Source organism: Pavona decussata, unplaced genomic scaffold, assembly GCF_977016875.1.
Source record: "Pavona decussata unplaced genomic scaffold, jaPavDecu1.1 SCAFFOLD_15, whole genome shotgun sequence".
NCBI classification, from domain to species: Eukaryota; Metazoa; Cnidaria; class Anthozoa; order Scleractinia; family Agariciidae; genus Pavona; species Pavona decussata.
In genome coordinates, this window is record NW_028145438.1 from 299,743 (window position 1) to 315,000 (window position 15,258).

General features: G+C 38.8%; 1 protein-coding gene across 2 annotated transcripts in view; it reads right to left on the bottom strand.

The window, feature by feature from the left end:
* The window catches only part of LOC146487529 (uncharacterized), a 45,607-nt gene that overhangs the window by 12,011 nt on the left and 18,338 nt on the right, over positions 1 to 15,258 (bottom strand). The window contains exons 5-8 of one of the 2 annotated variants that reach the window (XM_085084181.1): positions 15,011 to 15,091; positions 8,288 to 8,353; positions 2,390 to 4,626; positions 1,374 to 1,431 (exon numbers count right to left, since the gene is read on the bottom strand). In XM_085084181.1, the coding sequence (XP_084940307.1) occupies positions 1,374 to 1,431; positions 2,390 to 4,626; positions 8,288 to 8,353; positions 15,011 to 15,091 (2,442 nt within the window). Of the gene's footprint in view, positions 1 to 1,373; positions 1,432 to 2,389; positions 4,627 to 8,287; positions 8,354 to 13,510; positions 13,540 to 15,010; positions 15,092 to 15,258 lie in introns of those variants that run through there. The other variant, XM_085084187.1, reaches the window with a different exon arrangement.

Genomic DNA, 15,258 nt, shown 5'->3' on the forward strand with positions numbered 1-15,258 from the left:
CGTCTAGACCAATTATAAATTAAAATAAGTTTAATATTTCAAAAGATTTGTTTTGGCTGCACCTATAAGCTTAAAAAAATGGATTTCTTATCGCTCGTTCGCGGCGATGTTTGGCACTAGTTTAAATCAGTAGACCTGGACTTGTTAGTCACCGCTTTAGCATGGACAGTTGGCGTCACATTTATACCGATATCATCTCGTTTCAGTCTTGAGAGGATTGGCTTGTTTCTCACTTCATCAATAAATCAGAATCGATGCATGAAGTCGTCGTTCGTAAAGTGCTTGGAGCATATTGACGATTTTCTGGGTTAGTACGCTTTTGTTCCATGACATCGATCGATTTATTTCTGCATTTCCTTGCTTCATCTTTATCAAACAGTATAGCGTGCGGAACTATACCCTTCAACTACATGTCTGAGAAGGCAGCACATTCACCTACCACATACCTTTCTAACACATTTCAAGTTCAGTATAGAGAATGTAGTGACAAATGAGCAAATGCTCTGTGGCTGAGATACCGGGTCGACGTCACAAGCTTGTTAGTTCCCAGTCTCTCAACTGCTCCTTTTTGTATTCAATATGGCGGAAAACGGGCTATTTTGGGCGATTTTGTCGTCTGATACAAACAAAATGAAACATGGAATACGATTTATTTCTTCGCAAAGCGTCTAAGACAGGCATAAATTTTCGAAATTCATTAAAACTGTGTAAGGGTGATAGGCACTTTAAGAAAAAGGAATAAGAAACCAAGTATTATTTCCATTCGCTCAAAAGATTTCTCTTGACAAAAATATTATATTCTAGTTTCTCTTTTTTCTTGGTTTTATTGAACTCTTCTTTCTAACAACAAATTCAGGTAAGCATTCCCACTGTAATGGCACGGTACCATTTTTTCGCATGCACTAAAACCAAAAACAGTTCAATAGCCAAGAGCACCTTGGAACACCGGAGAACCAGCCTAAAAATAGTCATATGGCGACTCGATTTATTCTTATTTTCTGTTGTGTGGTCACTTGCTGCTTTTTGTTTCGCATTTCTCACGGGAAAACGAAACTAGAGCCTGATCGCACCAGTTGGATGAGGTGTGGTAATAAGCACTAATCTCGTCCTCAAGAGGTTGGTGTTACGGTTTTGTGAAATAATACGTGATGTTCTGGTGTTTCTAGGTTCAGTACATTCTATACACCAAAGTATTTTCTCGAAGCATTCTTAACGGAACTTGTAAGCATCAGTGTAAGAATTGTACGTGTACGTACGAAAAGTGTCGCCAGGTGAAATAGTGGCAGAAAACTGGGGTTAAAAGGTCGGTATAAAAAAATCGCCGTTGTAACCCCAAAATGAATGTTTGTTAAATAAAATAAAAAAGAACTTACCGTCCCTGAAAGGAACGATGCCTCCTTCATCGATACCAAGTCCAGTAGCAGCTTGCTTCTGTAAGGGCAAAACGATACAATGTAAATCTTCCTTTACGTTTTGTTTTACCTTTGTTACGTTACACGATTTACGGATTTCTCGGCACTATTCCCACGACCTTTAAGATAAAGTTGTCTCATTCCGCGAATACCAGAATATGAAGTGTAACTATCGTTTTCACGAGTACCATTGGTACACACAAAGGCTACTTCATCTGATACGTGAGCTGGGTGATGAACAAACTGCTGAGGTTGTTATAGGGTTAAAAATAAAAAAATAAAAGATAAAAGGGTTTAGTAGATTCAAAAGCAGTGGAGAGTGTTATTGAGCCTTCTGATTGGCTACCAAAACTCGGGAAAGTATTTGTTATTCACCACCTTGCATTGTCCTGGATTTCGTGCGAGTTTCTTCGAATACATTCAGAAATAAACGGCTAAGTAAGGTTGGCTAACCGCAGCTAAACTAACTATTTCCCTTTGTTTGTGTTGGTGGCGATGGCGATTAAGGGTAACGTAACTATTCACCGAGCGGCAAAGCCACTTCCACATCAGTCAAAACGTGTTATGTAACTATGGCGGCAAGGTACAATAACCATAAGTTATTTAGACTGCTTTATATTGGTAATTGAACTGAGTGGAGTGCAATTTGGTCTGAAATCATACGCGTGATTTCAAAATCAAACGAGCGCGCAGCCCGAGTTTGATTTGAGATCACAAGTATGATTTCAGACCAAAATTGCACGACACGAAGTTCAATTGCCACTGAATTACATCCATTTTGAAATCACAGAGTATCATTGTCAATATTAATATTCTATTTGTGTTACTTCATTTCCATTTTCATGGGCTAAAGAAAGGATGCGATTTAGAGCAAAAAAATGGTGCAATTTGGGAATAAATTGCACCATTTTGGACCAATCAGATTCCAAGGATCACCAGTGATTTCAAAATGGATGTAATTAAGAGATTAAACCAACCTGTTTAACTGAAATCCTGTCCTCTTGTGCACCTGAAAATGAGAACCAAGGTGCAAACATCTTCGTGTGAATCTTGCAAACCCTAAGGCCACCCCTGGTGCAGTGTTGGACCTTCTGTAATTCTATTTCTGACAAAAAATGTAGGCACTCGCAACCACGTACTTCATGAGCGCGGCATTTGACAGAACCCTTTTGAGAACAAACAGGACAGCACACACACATTTCGTATCGCATGTTTTTCAGCCAGCTAAATTCCATCCGCATACACTCCAGAATCAATTTCAGTTTGCCATGGATATCACGGCTCATGGTAGGATCAAATTGGACATGGCTAAACCCTGCCGCTTCCACCTCAACAGCATCACTTCCATTGTGAAGGACGACTTCGATAGATGAGGAATGGCAGAGAAAAGTAACAAACGTTTCTCGGTCAGGGAGGATGTGAAACAGTGCAAAATTATGGAACAGTTCAGGATTGAGCATGCTTTTCCACTCCTCCTTGCACCACTTGTAAACGTGCAGAATTAGTCGGGAAAACAGGCCTGGAGGCACCCGACCAGATTCGAACCTCACAAAAAGTGAAGGAATTTGCACAGAAGCAAGGAGCTTAAGGACGTCCTCTGTCGGAGGAGACATCAACATCGATGGTACAAGGTACTGTTTGTTCGTGTCTAGGGGAGGCCAGGAACAGAGCAAGCTAAACCTTTCCATTATTGCAATGAGGCTTTGGCAGGTTACTTGGCTGTCAAACAGGGGTCTCCACGCATGATATAGCAGTCGTTCATCCAGTATTCCAGTCTTCTCAAGCTTAATCCACAGCTCTTCAACGTTTTCGTCTGAGCGCTCGTAACTTTTAACAGTAATTACTCTCTTGAGGACGTCAATGAGCCACTGGGGGTCCAAAATCACGATGGCCTCCAACTCTGGCGTTTCACTGAAATGAATCAAAACTCTGTGATCATGTAGAAAGTTCAACACTGTCCTTAACTGGTCATGGTCATTTATTTCGCACTTAACTGAGGCAACTTCTCTGGCTTTCTCGAAAGGAATCCACTTGAAGCCGTCTTTGCGCAAGAGTTGCAGCTCATTTTCATACCTCAGCCACTTCAATGGAATAGACTCTTTCACCTGGGGCAGCTTCTTAGCAGCAGCAAGTATTTCCGCCCTCAGGCGAACAACTTCTGGACACTTTTGCTTGCCTCCTGATTTTGTGTTGTCGACAACAAAGACGTCCTTAAATAGATGATTACCATAAATCTTCCCTCGTAAGAATCCATAGAGTTCGAGCGCCAACTGCCTGGGATCCGTGCTGCAATAAGGCTGGTCTGCATGAGTGCACACTAAAAATACTAGTGGCAATCTTGTAGGTGTTATGTCAGACACAGCAGCGCCCTGACACGGAGCATCTGGACGAACCAAAGAATAAACTGAAGACATCCAAAAATCAAGATAGTCAAGATTGCTCTTACTGTCACTGATTTCTTCGTTCATCTTGTACAATCCTTTTCTGACAGGAAGGTTGGCTTTCTCGTGTGGATTAAGACTTAAGTCATAAGCCAAAAGATAGATAGCTTTTTCTGTCAGGAAGATTGGATGGGTGGTGTAGTAGACTGACTGTCCGCCAAAATCCCACAGAATTGAATATATTTCTTCCTCTTCATCTACCGTTTGATCGTTTTCAAGCAAATTTGCAACCAATGTCGCCAAGTCTTCTGGCAGCTCTGATACCAAAATAGTTTCCTTGGCTTCCTCCTCTGTTGGTCTAGAGTCTTCGACTGAGAACTCAGTGTTACTTGTGCTTGTTCTTGTGTCATCTCTCTCGTCGGTGCTGACTGTTGATTCTTCATCATAAGGTGGGTCTGTTTCCTTGGCAAATGTTGATTCTTCTGAATAACTGGGATCTCTTCTCTTTTTTCTCAAGTCTTGAATCATTAGTTTTGCCGCGTGGTGATCAAAGAAAAACTTTGAATTGTAATCAGTTTCTTTTCCTCTCTCGCCTGTCTTCCATATCTCTGTTGAGACTTTAAAATGTGAAGGATCCGTCTCTATTCCTTCTGTGCTTCTTTCCGTTGCACTAAAAGTTTCCCCTGTTAAAGACTTCTTTAGACTGGTCTTTCCTGTCCGATCTTGCCCAATTATCATCACGGGTATTCTTTTGACATGCGTTTTTCCATCCTTAAGAGCACTGTTGTACGTTTCAACAGCCAAGGGACCACGCGAGAGAACATCTAAAGGAACTAGGTAAACAAAATAAAATATTGATGTTGAATATTGATATTGAATGTTTTCTGCATTGTGTTGAATACCCAGTAAGTGACTTGCTAAGGAAACAGTACTGGGATTCTTCTTTGATTTCTTGAAGCTTCCTCACAGGCTTTAACTGACCACTTTTCTACAACTAAACATAGCTCCAGCTAAGTTTAGCTTGGGGGTACACAGTTATGTATCTGACGTGTAGACATGTTTATGTTCCCGATTCATGAAACCTTTGAGAATTCCAGACAGTACCTACAGCGAGCAGTGAATGAAGAGCTCAGAAAGAAAACAACTGAAAAATAAGCTTAGTCAGGACTAGGGCTCTCAAGGTGGCCGAAGCCAAAGTCGGCTAGATCCAAACATGCCTACCGTGGGAACCATGATGAAAGTATTAAGTATATTCATTCAAAATAGCCCATGTGACATCCTAAAATTTATTTAAGACGTGTGCAGGCTAAGCTAGACTTTGATCAACAGACCGACCTGACGGATACAAACGTGAAGTCTGTAGATGGTTTGAACCTAGTAGTTATGTATCATCTGGGTGAGTGTAGTCCTGAGAAGGACTGTTGGGGGTGACTGACTGACGATTCAACAGCCCTAACGGAAGTCATCTTCAGAGGTAAGTAAATTTTGAAACGTCACAAGATGGTGTAAATATCTCTCTGGTTGTTGACCTGATTTGTCAACGACGTCGAGACGTTATAAATCGTTTGTTAGTTATTGAAGCCGTGATGTCAACGTTCAGATATTAACATGTCCACTGTTCAAAGTCACAAAACCAGTGACGGTCACGCTGCTGTGTGATGGCCGCTCCAAATATAAATTTCCTGAAGCGGCGCGTCAGGTTTTGTTTCCTTAACAGGAAAATTCTCTTCTTTTGAGCGCTCATCATAAAATTCACTCGATATATCACATTGGCAGACGAGACTGACAACCTTGAGAACTCTTGTCGTAATGACAAGTGACACGCTCGAAAATCCCTCTGGCAAAATTAACCGTAATCACCACTCGTCTTAAGACCCCTTCTATTAATTCTACCATTTTAAAAACAATAGCGGCATTAACCGTTAAAATAGTAACAAAAATACTAGAAGTAGCCTGTTTTCACGGAGCTCAATTTCCAACGAAACTAGAAGAATGAGACATTGCAGAGGGCTGATCTGGTGACGAACGTTTGTTCGAATCAAACGTTCTGAACCATTTTGAAAAAATGTTTTGAAACCAGTTGAAAAGAGCAATAGATTGCTGTAGCTTTACTAGCTCAGTGAAACATCATTTTATGATCCACTACTGTTAATATCAGTCAATTAAGAACAAAGTCATGTAACAGATGTGCAAAGCAATGAACTGAAACAAATTTTGTTGTTGTTGTTCATTATTCCACAGAGTTTTTTACATTACAAATTAAAGCTGCCAATTTGATGAGAACAATCTGTTCTTGGCTTTGTTAGGTAACGGTAGGAGGTAATGTGAGATAAACTGAGAAGCCACCACGCTCGCTAGAAATGCAATAAAAGCAGTTGTAATATGACGATAGAAACGGACACTTGTACTTGTACATATTCTCGCACAATAAATACACTCCAAGCCGCTACAATGAATCCCGGAATACCTCGTAAGACACCCTAGAAAAAGGGAACATTTCGCAGAACACACGCACAATTTTTCTATATAACTTCCATATTTACTTACGTCGATCATCAACCCTAATTGAAAGTCCGATAGGGTTCGATTGCTCCTACTTTTTGTGAGAGTTCCATTGTCGAACTCAATCGAATCCAATCGTTTTATTAAGTTTGGTTAATGAGACGTTCCATTTGGTTCGAGTAGTTTCGTAGGAAACCACGCATTAGTATGATCCTTAATAAAGTGTTAAAAAAGCTTAATTTTCTTCGTTCCACCTATTCAATCTAGCGGCATGCTTATAGTTATCAACAAAGCCACAAAAATCCTCGCTCTAGTCGCCTCTCAAAACTGAAAACAGCTAATTTTAAACGAAAGTCAATTCCCTCACAACATCACATAACTGAGACACTTGATCATCCATCGTTGAAAATTTGTCCTCTTGGAATGTCTGTTTGGCGGCGGGATTTTTTTTCTGGAGAGTGTGGGGAGTCACTTAGGTAATTTTTGCTAAGTTTGGCTTGGCTTGTTTTATGTGTGATAGCTTTACAACTTCCCTTGTAGTCCTTGTAAGTTGAGGTTTATGCAATAACAACATGTGAATCAAATTTTGGACAGTGTCAGATTCGTTTCATCAACGTTGCGGAAATGTTCAAGTCACAGGCAATTAAGTTAAAGATTCCGTTGCGGTTGATTTAAATAAGAATTATTTAAATTAGAATTATTTCAATGAAAGCTAGTTGTCTGTATTTTGCTTCATTATTCAATGAGCGTACCAAAAAGGTTTTGACCCTGTACACATGCATTATACTAAATTCTGCACGGTATGTATTAAACAATTGATGAAAATTCATGGACCGCGTCCTTTTGCTTTCCCATAAATTACCAGATGTAAACTGCGAAAATGAAACATTTTTTTCCCTCTGAAACCTCTATGAAAGCTGAAGAAATCTAAAATTGTTCATTTCACCAGAAATTTGCATAATTTTGTTTACGACGACACTGATTCGTGACATGGCACTTTCCGCTTTCGCGTGAGAACTGACAGCCAAACTAATGTTTTTCGGGTAATCTACTTGATATAATACTTTTGTATGAGCAGCAAAAATATGATGAAAGATGCCGAGTTTTCATGAATGCAAATAGTTATGATTAGCAGTGAACTTATCAGTTAAGAGTGCTTCTTTCAGCTGAAGACATTTTCTGGCGGGGAATTTTTTTGGCGGCAAAATTTCAAGTTGCGCAACGCAATATCACGCAATATTTTTGAGTAAAACTATTCAGTTAGTTCAATCGCGAAGGGAGGATAGGTTAAAAAATCGGTGAGGCCTACAACAAATAAGGCCACTAGTGCTAAACATACATCAACGCAAGTCACGTAAATGCTCGTCTTTTTTATTCAAAGATCTTGCCGACACTTCACTAATTGAATTTTTAAATTTAAGTATTTTTAAATTCAATTATTGTTAAATTAAATTATTTTAAATTCTTAAAAGACGTCGCACTTTGTGGGAAAAAAAAAACGAAAAAACCTACAACTTTGCTCAGATTCAACGAAAAATCTCCATTCTTACACTAAAATGATTGTCAAATTATTCTCTACAGATTGAGTAAGAATATCCTGATGCGCCGTGAAAAGAAAATTTTCGCGTGTTTTTTCCACTAATTGAATTTTACAATAAAATTATTTTTCAATTCTTAAAAGACACCGCACTTTGTGGAAAAAAACGAAAAACCTATAACTTTGCTCAGATTCAACGAAAAATCTCCATTCTTACACTAAAATGATTGTCAAATTATCCTCTACAGATTGAGTAAGAATATCCTAATGCGCCGTGAACAGAAAATTTTCGCGTGTTTTCCCACTAATTGAATTTAAAACTCATTCACTGCGCATGCCCAAAAGTTAACGACAGAACCAACCAACCAAGTCAAAAAGTCCACCCTCGCTTTAACTCGTTCATTGCGCATGCGCGCATTCACGAGTTAAAAAGGAAGAAAAAGCCATCAAGTTACCTGACGATACGTCGTTGTCGTCTTGATCAGTGACACTATCACTTGCATCATTTGCCAGAACCGGGACTAAGTAAGTAAGAAAAAAAGTACCATAAGTGAAAGCCTGGAGAACACTTCATGCAGGGTTGGCGGAGGTAAGAAAAGGTCCGAAACATGACAGATGTGTATACATCTTTTGCCCTTCATTATCAGGAAATAAATTTTCATTAACGCGAAAATATATATCTAGGAAATGAAACATTTCAATTTGTGGCAGAGTCATTAACGGGTTTTGCATCCAAAAAAAAAAAAGATTCATTAGGCCAATTAAAATAGCGTTTTATCGAAAATAACAATCTTTAGTGCGAATGAAGATTCATTAACCTGGGTTTAACGTGCCATTACGAAAAGAAAATTTCAATTACAAGAGTTTTTAGTTACGGGGTTTCCGACTAATTTCCCAATGGATTTAAATGGAAGCTTAAATTTGAAAGCGATGCTCGTTGAAGAACATTAAGAAGCGTCTAATGTTTCACCCTGCTAGTAGAGCGTTTCTTTTGCTTACTCGATTTTGGCGTTCGCGAGAAAAACTCTGCATGAATCGAGTACGATCTTTATTGAGCATGCGCTGCATGTTGCCAGGATATAGTTTCGAACCCAGGCCTAATATTCCTAATAGGCGTGCGCTTTTAGATAATTTTTCAGGGCAATGAGATAACATCGGTTGCGAAGACCGGAACATAAAACGAAAGTTCATCTGACCGCTTGGATAACTCTTTCATTAACGGAATCGTCAGTTGAGATTTGCCGGTAGGAAGAGAGACGGACGTATCTGAGCCGGAAAAAAATCAAATCATGTAATCCACGCGTGACCAGTATTTCCGAGAATGAAATAAACATTTGAATTTCTCTTTGTAATGTCCGACATGTGAATGGAATGTTGAACATTTCTCTGAAAATCTTTCCGAAGAGGACTGATATTCGCATTAATGAATATTCTTCTCTATGTAAAATGTTTTATTGATGTCGTCGAAAATTAAAACGTTTGTCTATTTTTATACAATGATTGCACATTGACTTAAGTGTCATTGTCTGAGAAAGTGTTCCAGGGGCCAAAACTTGTGGTCAACCGATTTGGCTGAAACTTGGCACAGAAGTTGGTTGCCATGAGATATTTGAAAAGCCAGTTTGGCTCACTTCTCTGACTTTAAGTTTTAGAGTTTCAGGGGGGGTCTCATTTTTTGCCCTTTGAGCACAAAAAATCCAGCCTTTCAGGGGTCATTTTGAAAGTGCCATAAAACCCAACTTGTAAATTGTGCTGCCAAATGAATTTGACTATGCATATTACTATAATAGAGCTTTCATTTCATGCATGTAACTTTGCCCTCAAGGTATTTAACAGAGAGGAGCCTGGGGCTAGAGTTAAGCCAAAATTAATGTCAAAATTACAACTCAAAATTGCCATTTTTCAAAAAATCAGTGTATCTACCTGCCTTCTTGCATAACATCCCTACCTAAACCATTATTTACTTTAGTGACCCAATTATCAAAATCAGTTGAGAAAAATTTGGCTTATCACGGTTTGTTGAATTTTTTTCACAAACACTCCATGCCTCTATAAGGTCATGCAAAATGGAATTTTGGGCATAATTCATGCCATCAACAAACTAAATTGTTGACATGAAGCCCTTATTCTGTATTTAGTCAGTGAAAATGAATTGTTAAGCTAAATCAGTTTAATTGTTTAGAAATACTCTGATTCTTACCTTACAATTGCTCTTAAAGGCCTTTGATTAGCACAACAAATACCCGATTTAGCCAGATTTAGCAAAACAACGTTTAATTTGTAGTTTAAAAACCTAGTACCCATCAAACAGCACAAATGATGAAGGCCTTACCTCGATATAACGATCTTTCTAAACGATGCTTGAATTTTTCATTGATTAATATTCAGTTCCGGCAAGTCATAATTCTTCACCGTTGCTCCAAGCATGGAAAGTCTATATTTTGTCAGGCCTGATTTTTATTATGATTACAAGATAAAGTTAGCTCACTTAACGAAAACGTTCGTTAGCATATAATCTGTGTCTGTTAACAGCCTGAACAGTTCTTGTAAATGCCCACCAGTAAAGGAGCATGGCCATGCATACATAGATATATAAACTTACGTAGAGATATACGAGCTGCAGTTTATAGCAGTGCCGATGTGACCCGTTACTTCAGAGTCCTCTAAAGCGGAGTAAATGAAACCATCCGTCAAGAAGGAATGCACAGTTAGGAGAGCTCGATAGTAAAACGAAAAACTTGTGTTGCTTTTTACAATAACCAAACGAGGCCAGGGCCATTGAGATGATGCAAAATCAACTGGCCCGCCATTTTGGACATAGGAGAGAGTGGGGACTGGACCGAGGTTACGTTCTTCTTCCGTTTCGCGGCTATGTTCTATCTTTGTTTTATCAGGTGCATAAAGAAATTCAAGGGTAATTTCACGATGATTTCAAAGATTTTTCAAGTTCTCTTATTTTAGACGAAACTAGCAAATATAGGAAACCGGTAGGGTTTCACGCTCGAATTGTGATTGCGTGATAAGCGTCTAAACAGGTAAAGCTGAATGTAAACAAACAGAGCGAGCAGACGAAAAACAGCCTTCAATTTGAAGTTATTCTTATCGTTGTTTTTGGTCATAGAGATTGTTGCGATAAAATAACTGCGCTCTTACCTTTCAAAGTTAAGGTTTTAGTCAACCCCTTTGCCCTTCCTGTGAACAATTTGTTGAATGTTTGTTTCTCTTCGGAAGAATCAAGTAAATTACATATATCTCGGGAAATCTTCCATCAGCCATAAACAAACAATTTGAGACGACAATATCGTAAACTATCGTGGTCTCTCTTCAACAGAAAAGAGTCCACTGGATCGCGATAAAAGCCATTCGTGCGCGTGTATGATCCCTAACAGATATTTTGAACCACCTGCTGCTTTGGTATGACCGGGTCTTCCTCTTGCCCTAGACGCACCTGACCCCTTGTACGTTTCCTTCAACCATTCAGTCATATCATTCTCGCTGGATAATAAAGGAACCATTCCTGTTTCGTGCGGAACCCATGCGGTGGCACCGCACTGATCACTTACCCCTCCAAAGGAACAAAGTGCCATCGTGAAATTACCCTTGAATTTCTTACACCTGATAAACACATAGCCGCGAAACGGAAGAAGAACGTAACCTCGGTCCAGTCCCCACTCTCTCCTATGTCCAAAATGGCGGGCCAGTTGATTTTGCATCATCTCAATGCCCTGGCCTCGTTTGGTTATTGTATTTAGCAATACAAGTTTTTTGTTTTACTATCGAGCTCTCCTAACTGTGCATTCCTTCTTGACGGATGGTTTCATTTACTCCGCTTTAGAGGACTCTGAAGTAACGGGTCACATCGGCACTGCTATAAACTGCAGCTCGTATATCTCTACGTAAGTTTATATATCTATGTTTGCATGGCCATGCTCCTTTACTGGTGGGCATTTACAAGAACTGTTCAGGCTGTTAACAGACACAGATTATATGCTAACGAACGTTTTCGTTAAGTGAGCTAACTTTATCTTGTAATCATAATAAAAATCAGGCCTGACAAAATATAGACTTTCCATGCTTGGAGCAACGGAGAAGAATAATGACTTGCCGGAACCTGAATATTAATCAATGAAAAATTCAAGCATCGTTTAGAAAGATCGTTATATCGAGGTAAGGCCTTCATCATTTGTGCTGTTTGATGGGTACTAGGTTTTTAAACTACAAATTAAACGTTGTTTTGCTAAATCTGGCTAAATCGGGTATTTGTTGTGCTAATCAAAGGCCTTTAAGAACAATTGTAAGGTAAGAATCAGAGTATTTCTAAACAATTTAACTCATTTGGCTTTAATAATTCATTTTCACTGACTAAATACAGAATAAGGGCTTCATGTCAACAATTTGGTTTGTTTATGGCATGAATTATGCCCAAAATTCCATTTTGCATGACCTTATAGAGGCATGGAGTGTTTGTGAAAAAAAATTCAACAAACCGCGATAAGCCAAATTTTTCTCAACTGATTTTGATAATTGGGTCACTAAAGTAAATAATGGTTTAGGTAGGGATGTTATGCAAGAAGGCAGGTAGATACACTGATTTTTTGAAAAATGGCAATTTTGAGTTGTAATTTTGACATTAATTTTGGCTTAACTCTAGCCCCAGGCTCCTCTCTGTCAAATACCTTGAGGGCAAAGTTACATGCATGAAATGAAAGCTCTATTATATTAATATGCATAGTCAAATTCATTTGGCAGCACAATTTACAAGTTGGGTTTTATGGCACTTTCAAAATGACCCCTGAAAGGCTGGATTTTTTGTGCTCAAAGGGCAAAAAATGAGACCCCCCCTGAAACTCTAAAACTTAAAGTCAGAGAAGTGAGCCAAATTGGCTTTTCATATCTCATGGCAACCAACTTCTGTGCCAAGTTTCAGCCAAATCGGTTGACCACAAGTTTTGGCCCCTGGAACACTTTCTCAGACAATGACACTTAAATGATTTAATTTTTAACACTAATAAAAAATTATTTCCAGATAATGAAGGGCAAAAGGTGTAAAAGGCATTGGTTGAGCCATTGCTGCGAAGTAATCTCCATAATGTGCAGTGCACTATATAAACATATAATTATAGGTAATTGTCTTTTTGTCTCTAAAATGGAGTGGAATCTAGTTCGCGTAGTGTTTTAGCGTTTCGGAACGGGAACGTCAGTTAACAACGGCGCGTGCATCGAGAATACCCATAAGATAGTCGAAATAGAATCGCGTTCAGACTATTCCGCACGCTCTCGCGTCCTCAAATGACGTTCCCGTTCTGTTGCTAAATCAGCCTATAATATTTTATTACGTCATAAGCCATTGTCTTCAAATCACGAATAAACGGCACAGGAATTTCGTCAGTGTGCGGTGGAATAAATATATCTTGTTAACCAAGCACGAGGGCATTACTGGGAGAATATCGTCCCCAGGTCTTAACAGTACCGAGAGAGCTAAAGAAAAAAGAGCAAGGGCCGATATTCTACCAGTAAGGTCCCGAGCAAGCTTTTTTTAAAAGAGATTTATTACACGACTGAAGAGAACTTTGAAGCTGTTTTATATACATATATTTCTTTAAAAAATGCGGGAAACGCAGCGGGGGAAAGGATTTTTCAATCTAAAAATTCGGATAAGCCATTACGGTTTAACTTACTTTTCATTGAACCAATCACATGAACTTTTAGTAAAAAATCTATCAAGCGTGGATATGTTGTGGATCAAGTTGGATCTGTCAACACTGTCAAAAAAAGCCAATATGTCCATTACCATTCAGCTCACATCTTTCCACAAAAAAAGCGTTGATTCTACGAAAACCTTTCAACGAGGAAAGAATAAGAGTAACAAGGAGGATTGTTTTAACGCTTTGTGGTTTTAAACAAATGAAAACTTAACGTCTTAAAAATAAACGGTTCGTCTTCTAACTGGCCCTGTTGGTCATGCGGATATGTGCAGATTTTGGTGGGAACTGTGAAGTTTGAAACAAAAGTACCAGACTTACGGGAAATGATCAGAGATATGTGTAGACTGTTTACAGATATGCAAACAGCACCAAAATAAAGTCTAATTGAAATTGTGGGTGTTTTGTTGTTGTTGTTGTTTGTTTTTTAAAAGCCGCCATCTTGACCGGAAATGAACATAGTGTTCACTTGAAATGATCAAAGACAGTCACTAAATCATTAAAAAGACTGTTTTTTTGTTATTTCCGTACTGTTTAATCAAAATTAATATTGTAACACTTATTTCAAAACCATTTGCTGATACAAAAGTGGACATATAGAGCCTTAACCGGAAGTGTTGCAAAGTTTTAAATAAAATCCAGTTCTTTAAGTGTATCAGTCTATAAAAGTGTTCTTTAAAAAAAACTCTAAATAAAATGTTATCATACAGTTTTCTACATAAATTGATATTACAGGAGTGGTTTGTTTGCTATACGCTAATGTAAAGATATTGGTACATAGTCTTAATGTGCATTGTGGGCTTAGTACTTACCGTCCGCCATTTTGATTCTCTGGAAATTCGGTATGTGCTTCTTCTTTATTTTCTCATCCCAAACGGGTATCATTCTTAATTTTCAATTACTGGAAACTCTGTATGTTGTGTCAAGAAGAAACTCAAGAAGGTCTTCAGTGCCCAGGCGAATCAAAGAGGCCAGATATTGGTGCAATCCCGTACCCAGAGTCCTCAGGCTCTTTGGCCAGGAGTTGGTCGCCAGGGGAGACTCTGGGGAACTGGAATTTTATTACCGCAGGATTTCTGTAGTAAAACAATGCAAACCGTTACGGGGCAGCCAATCCAAAAAAGGATATTTTTTTTTTCGAAATCTCCAGAGTCTCTCCTGGCGCCCACCTGCTGATCAGAGATTGTGTTGGGGTTGGATACAACACGATGACATATAACACTACCCGGTTCAGTAAAATGAAAAGTATGACATGTACACATGAAATACCTTTATCCAGACCTGACGACGGCGGTTTATTATTTACTGAACATGCATTTAACTGCAACTGAAGATGACCACAATATTTCCTCCCTTTTTGCAATTTAATCATTCTTCAGTGTACCTTCCTTGAATTGGACAAACCCCGTTAGGTCTGGATGAATAAAATTTGAGAGTACCGGCTCAGTAGGTTTATAAGTATGTATGATAACTTACATGATGAATTACCGGCGCTAGATTTCTTGAAAAATTGTTTTATCTTTGACCATGGTGTCTGCTTCCCAGAGGAACCTGTTGCTAAAATAAAACAGGGGTCAGGAGCTTCTTAAATTTGTTCAATGGCTATGACAATATCACCTACGTATAGACGATTCTTCTGACTGGAAGGTGTCATTACAGACTTGAATGGCACAAGATGAGGAAAAGTGCTCAGGGTAAACGATTCTTTAAAATCTTGAGAAGAA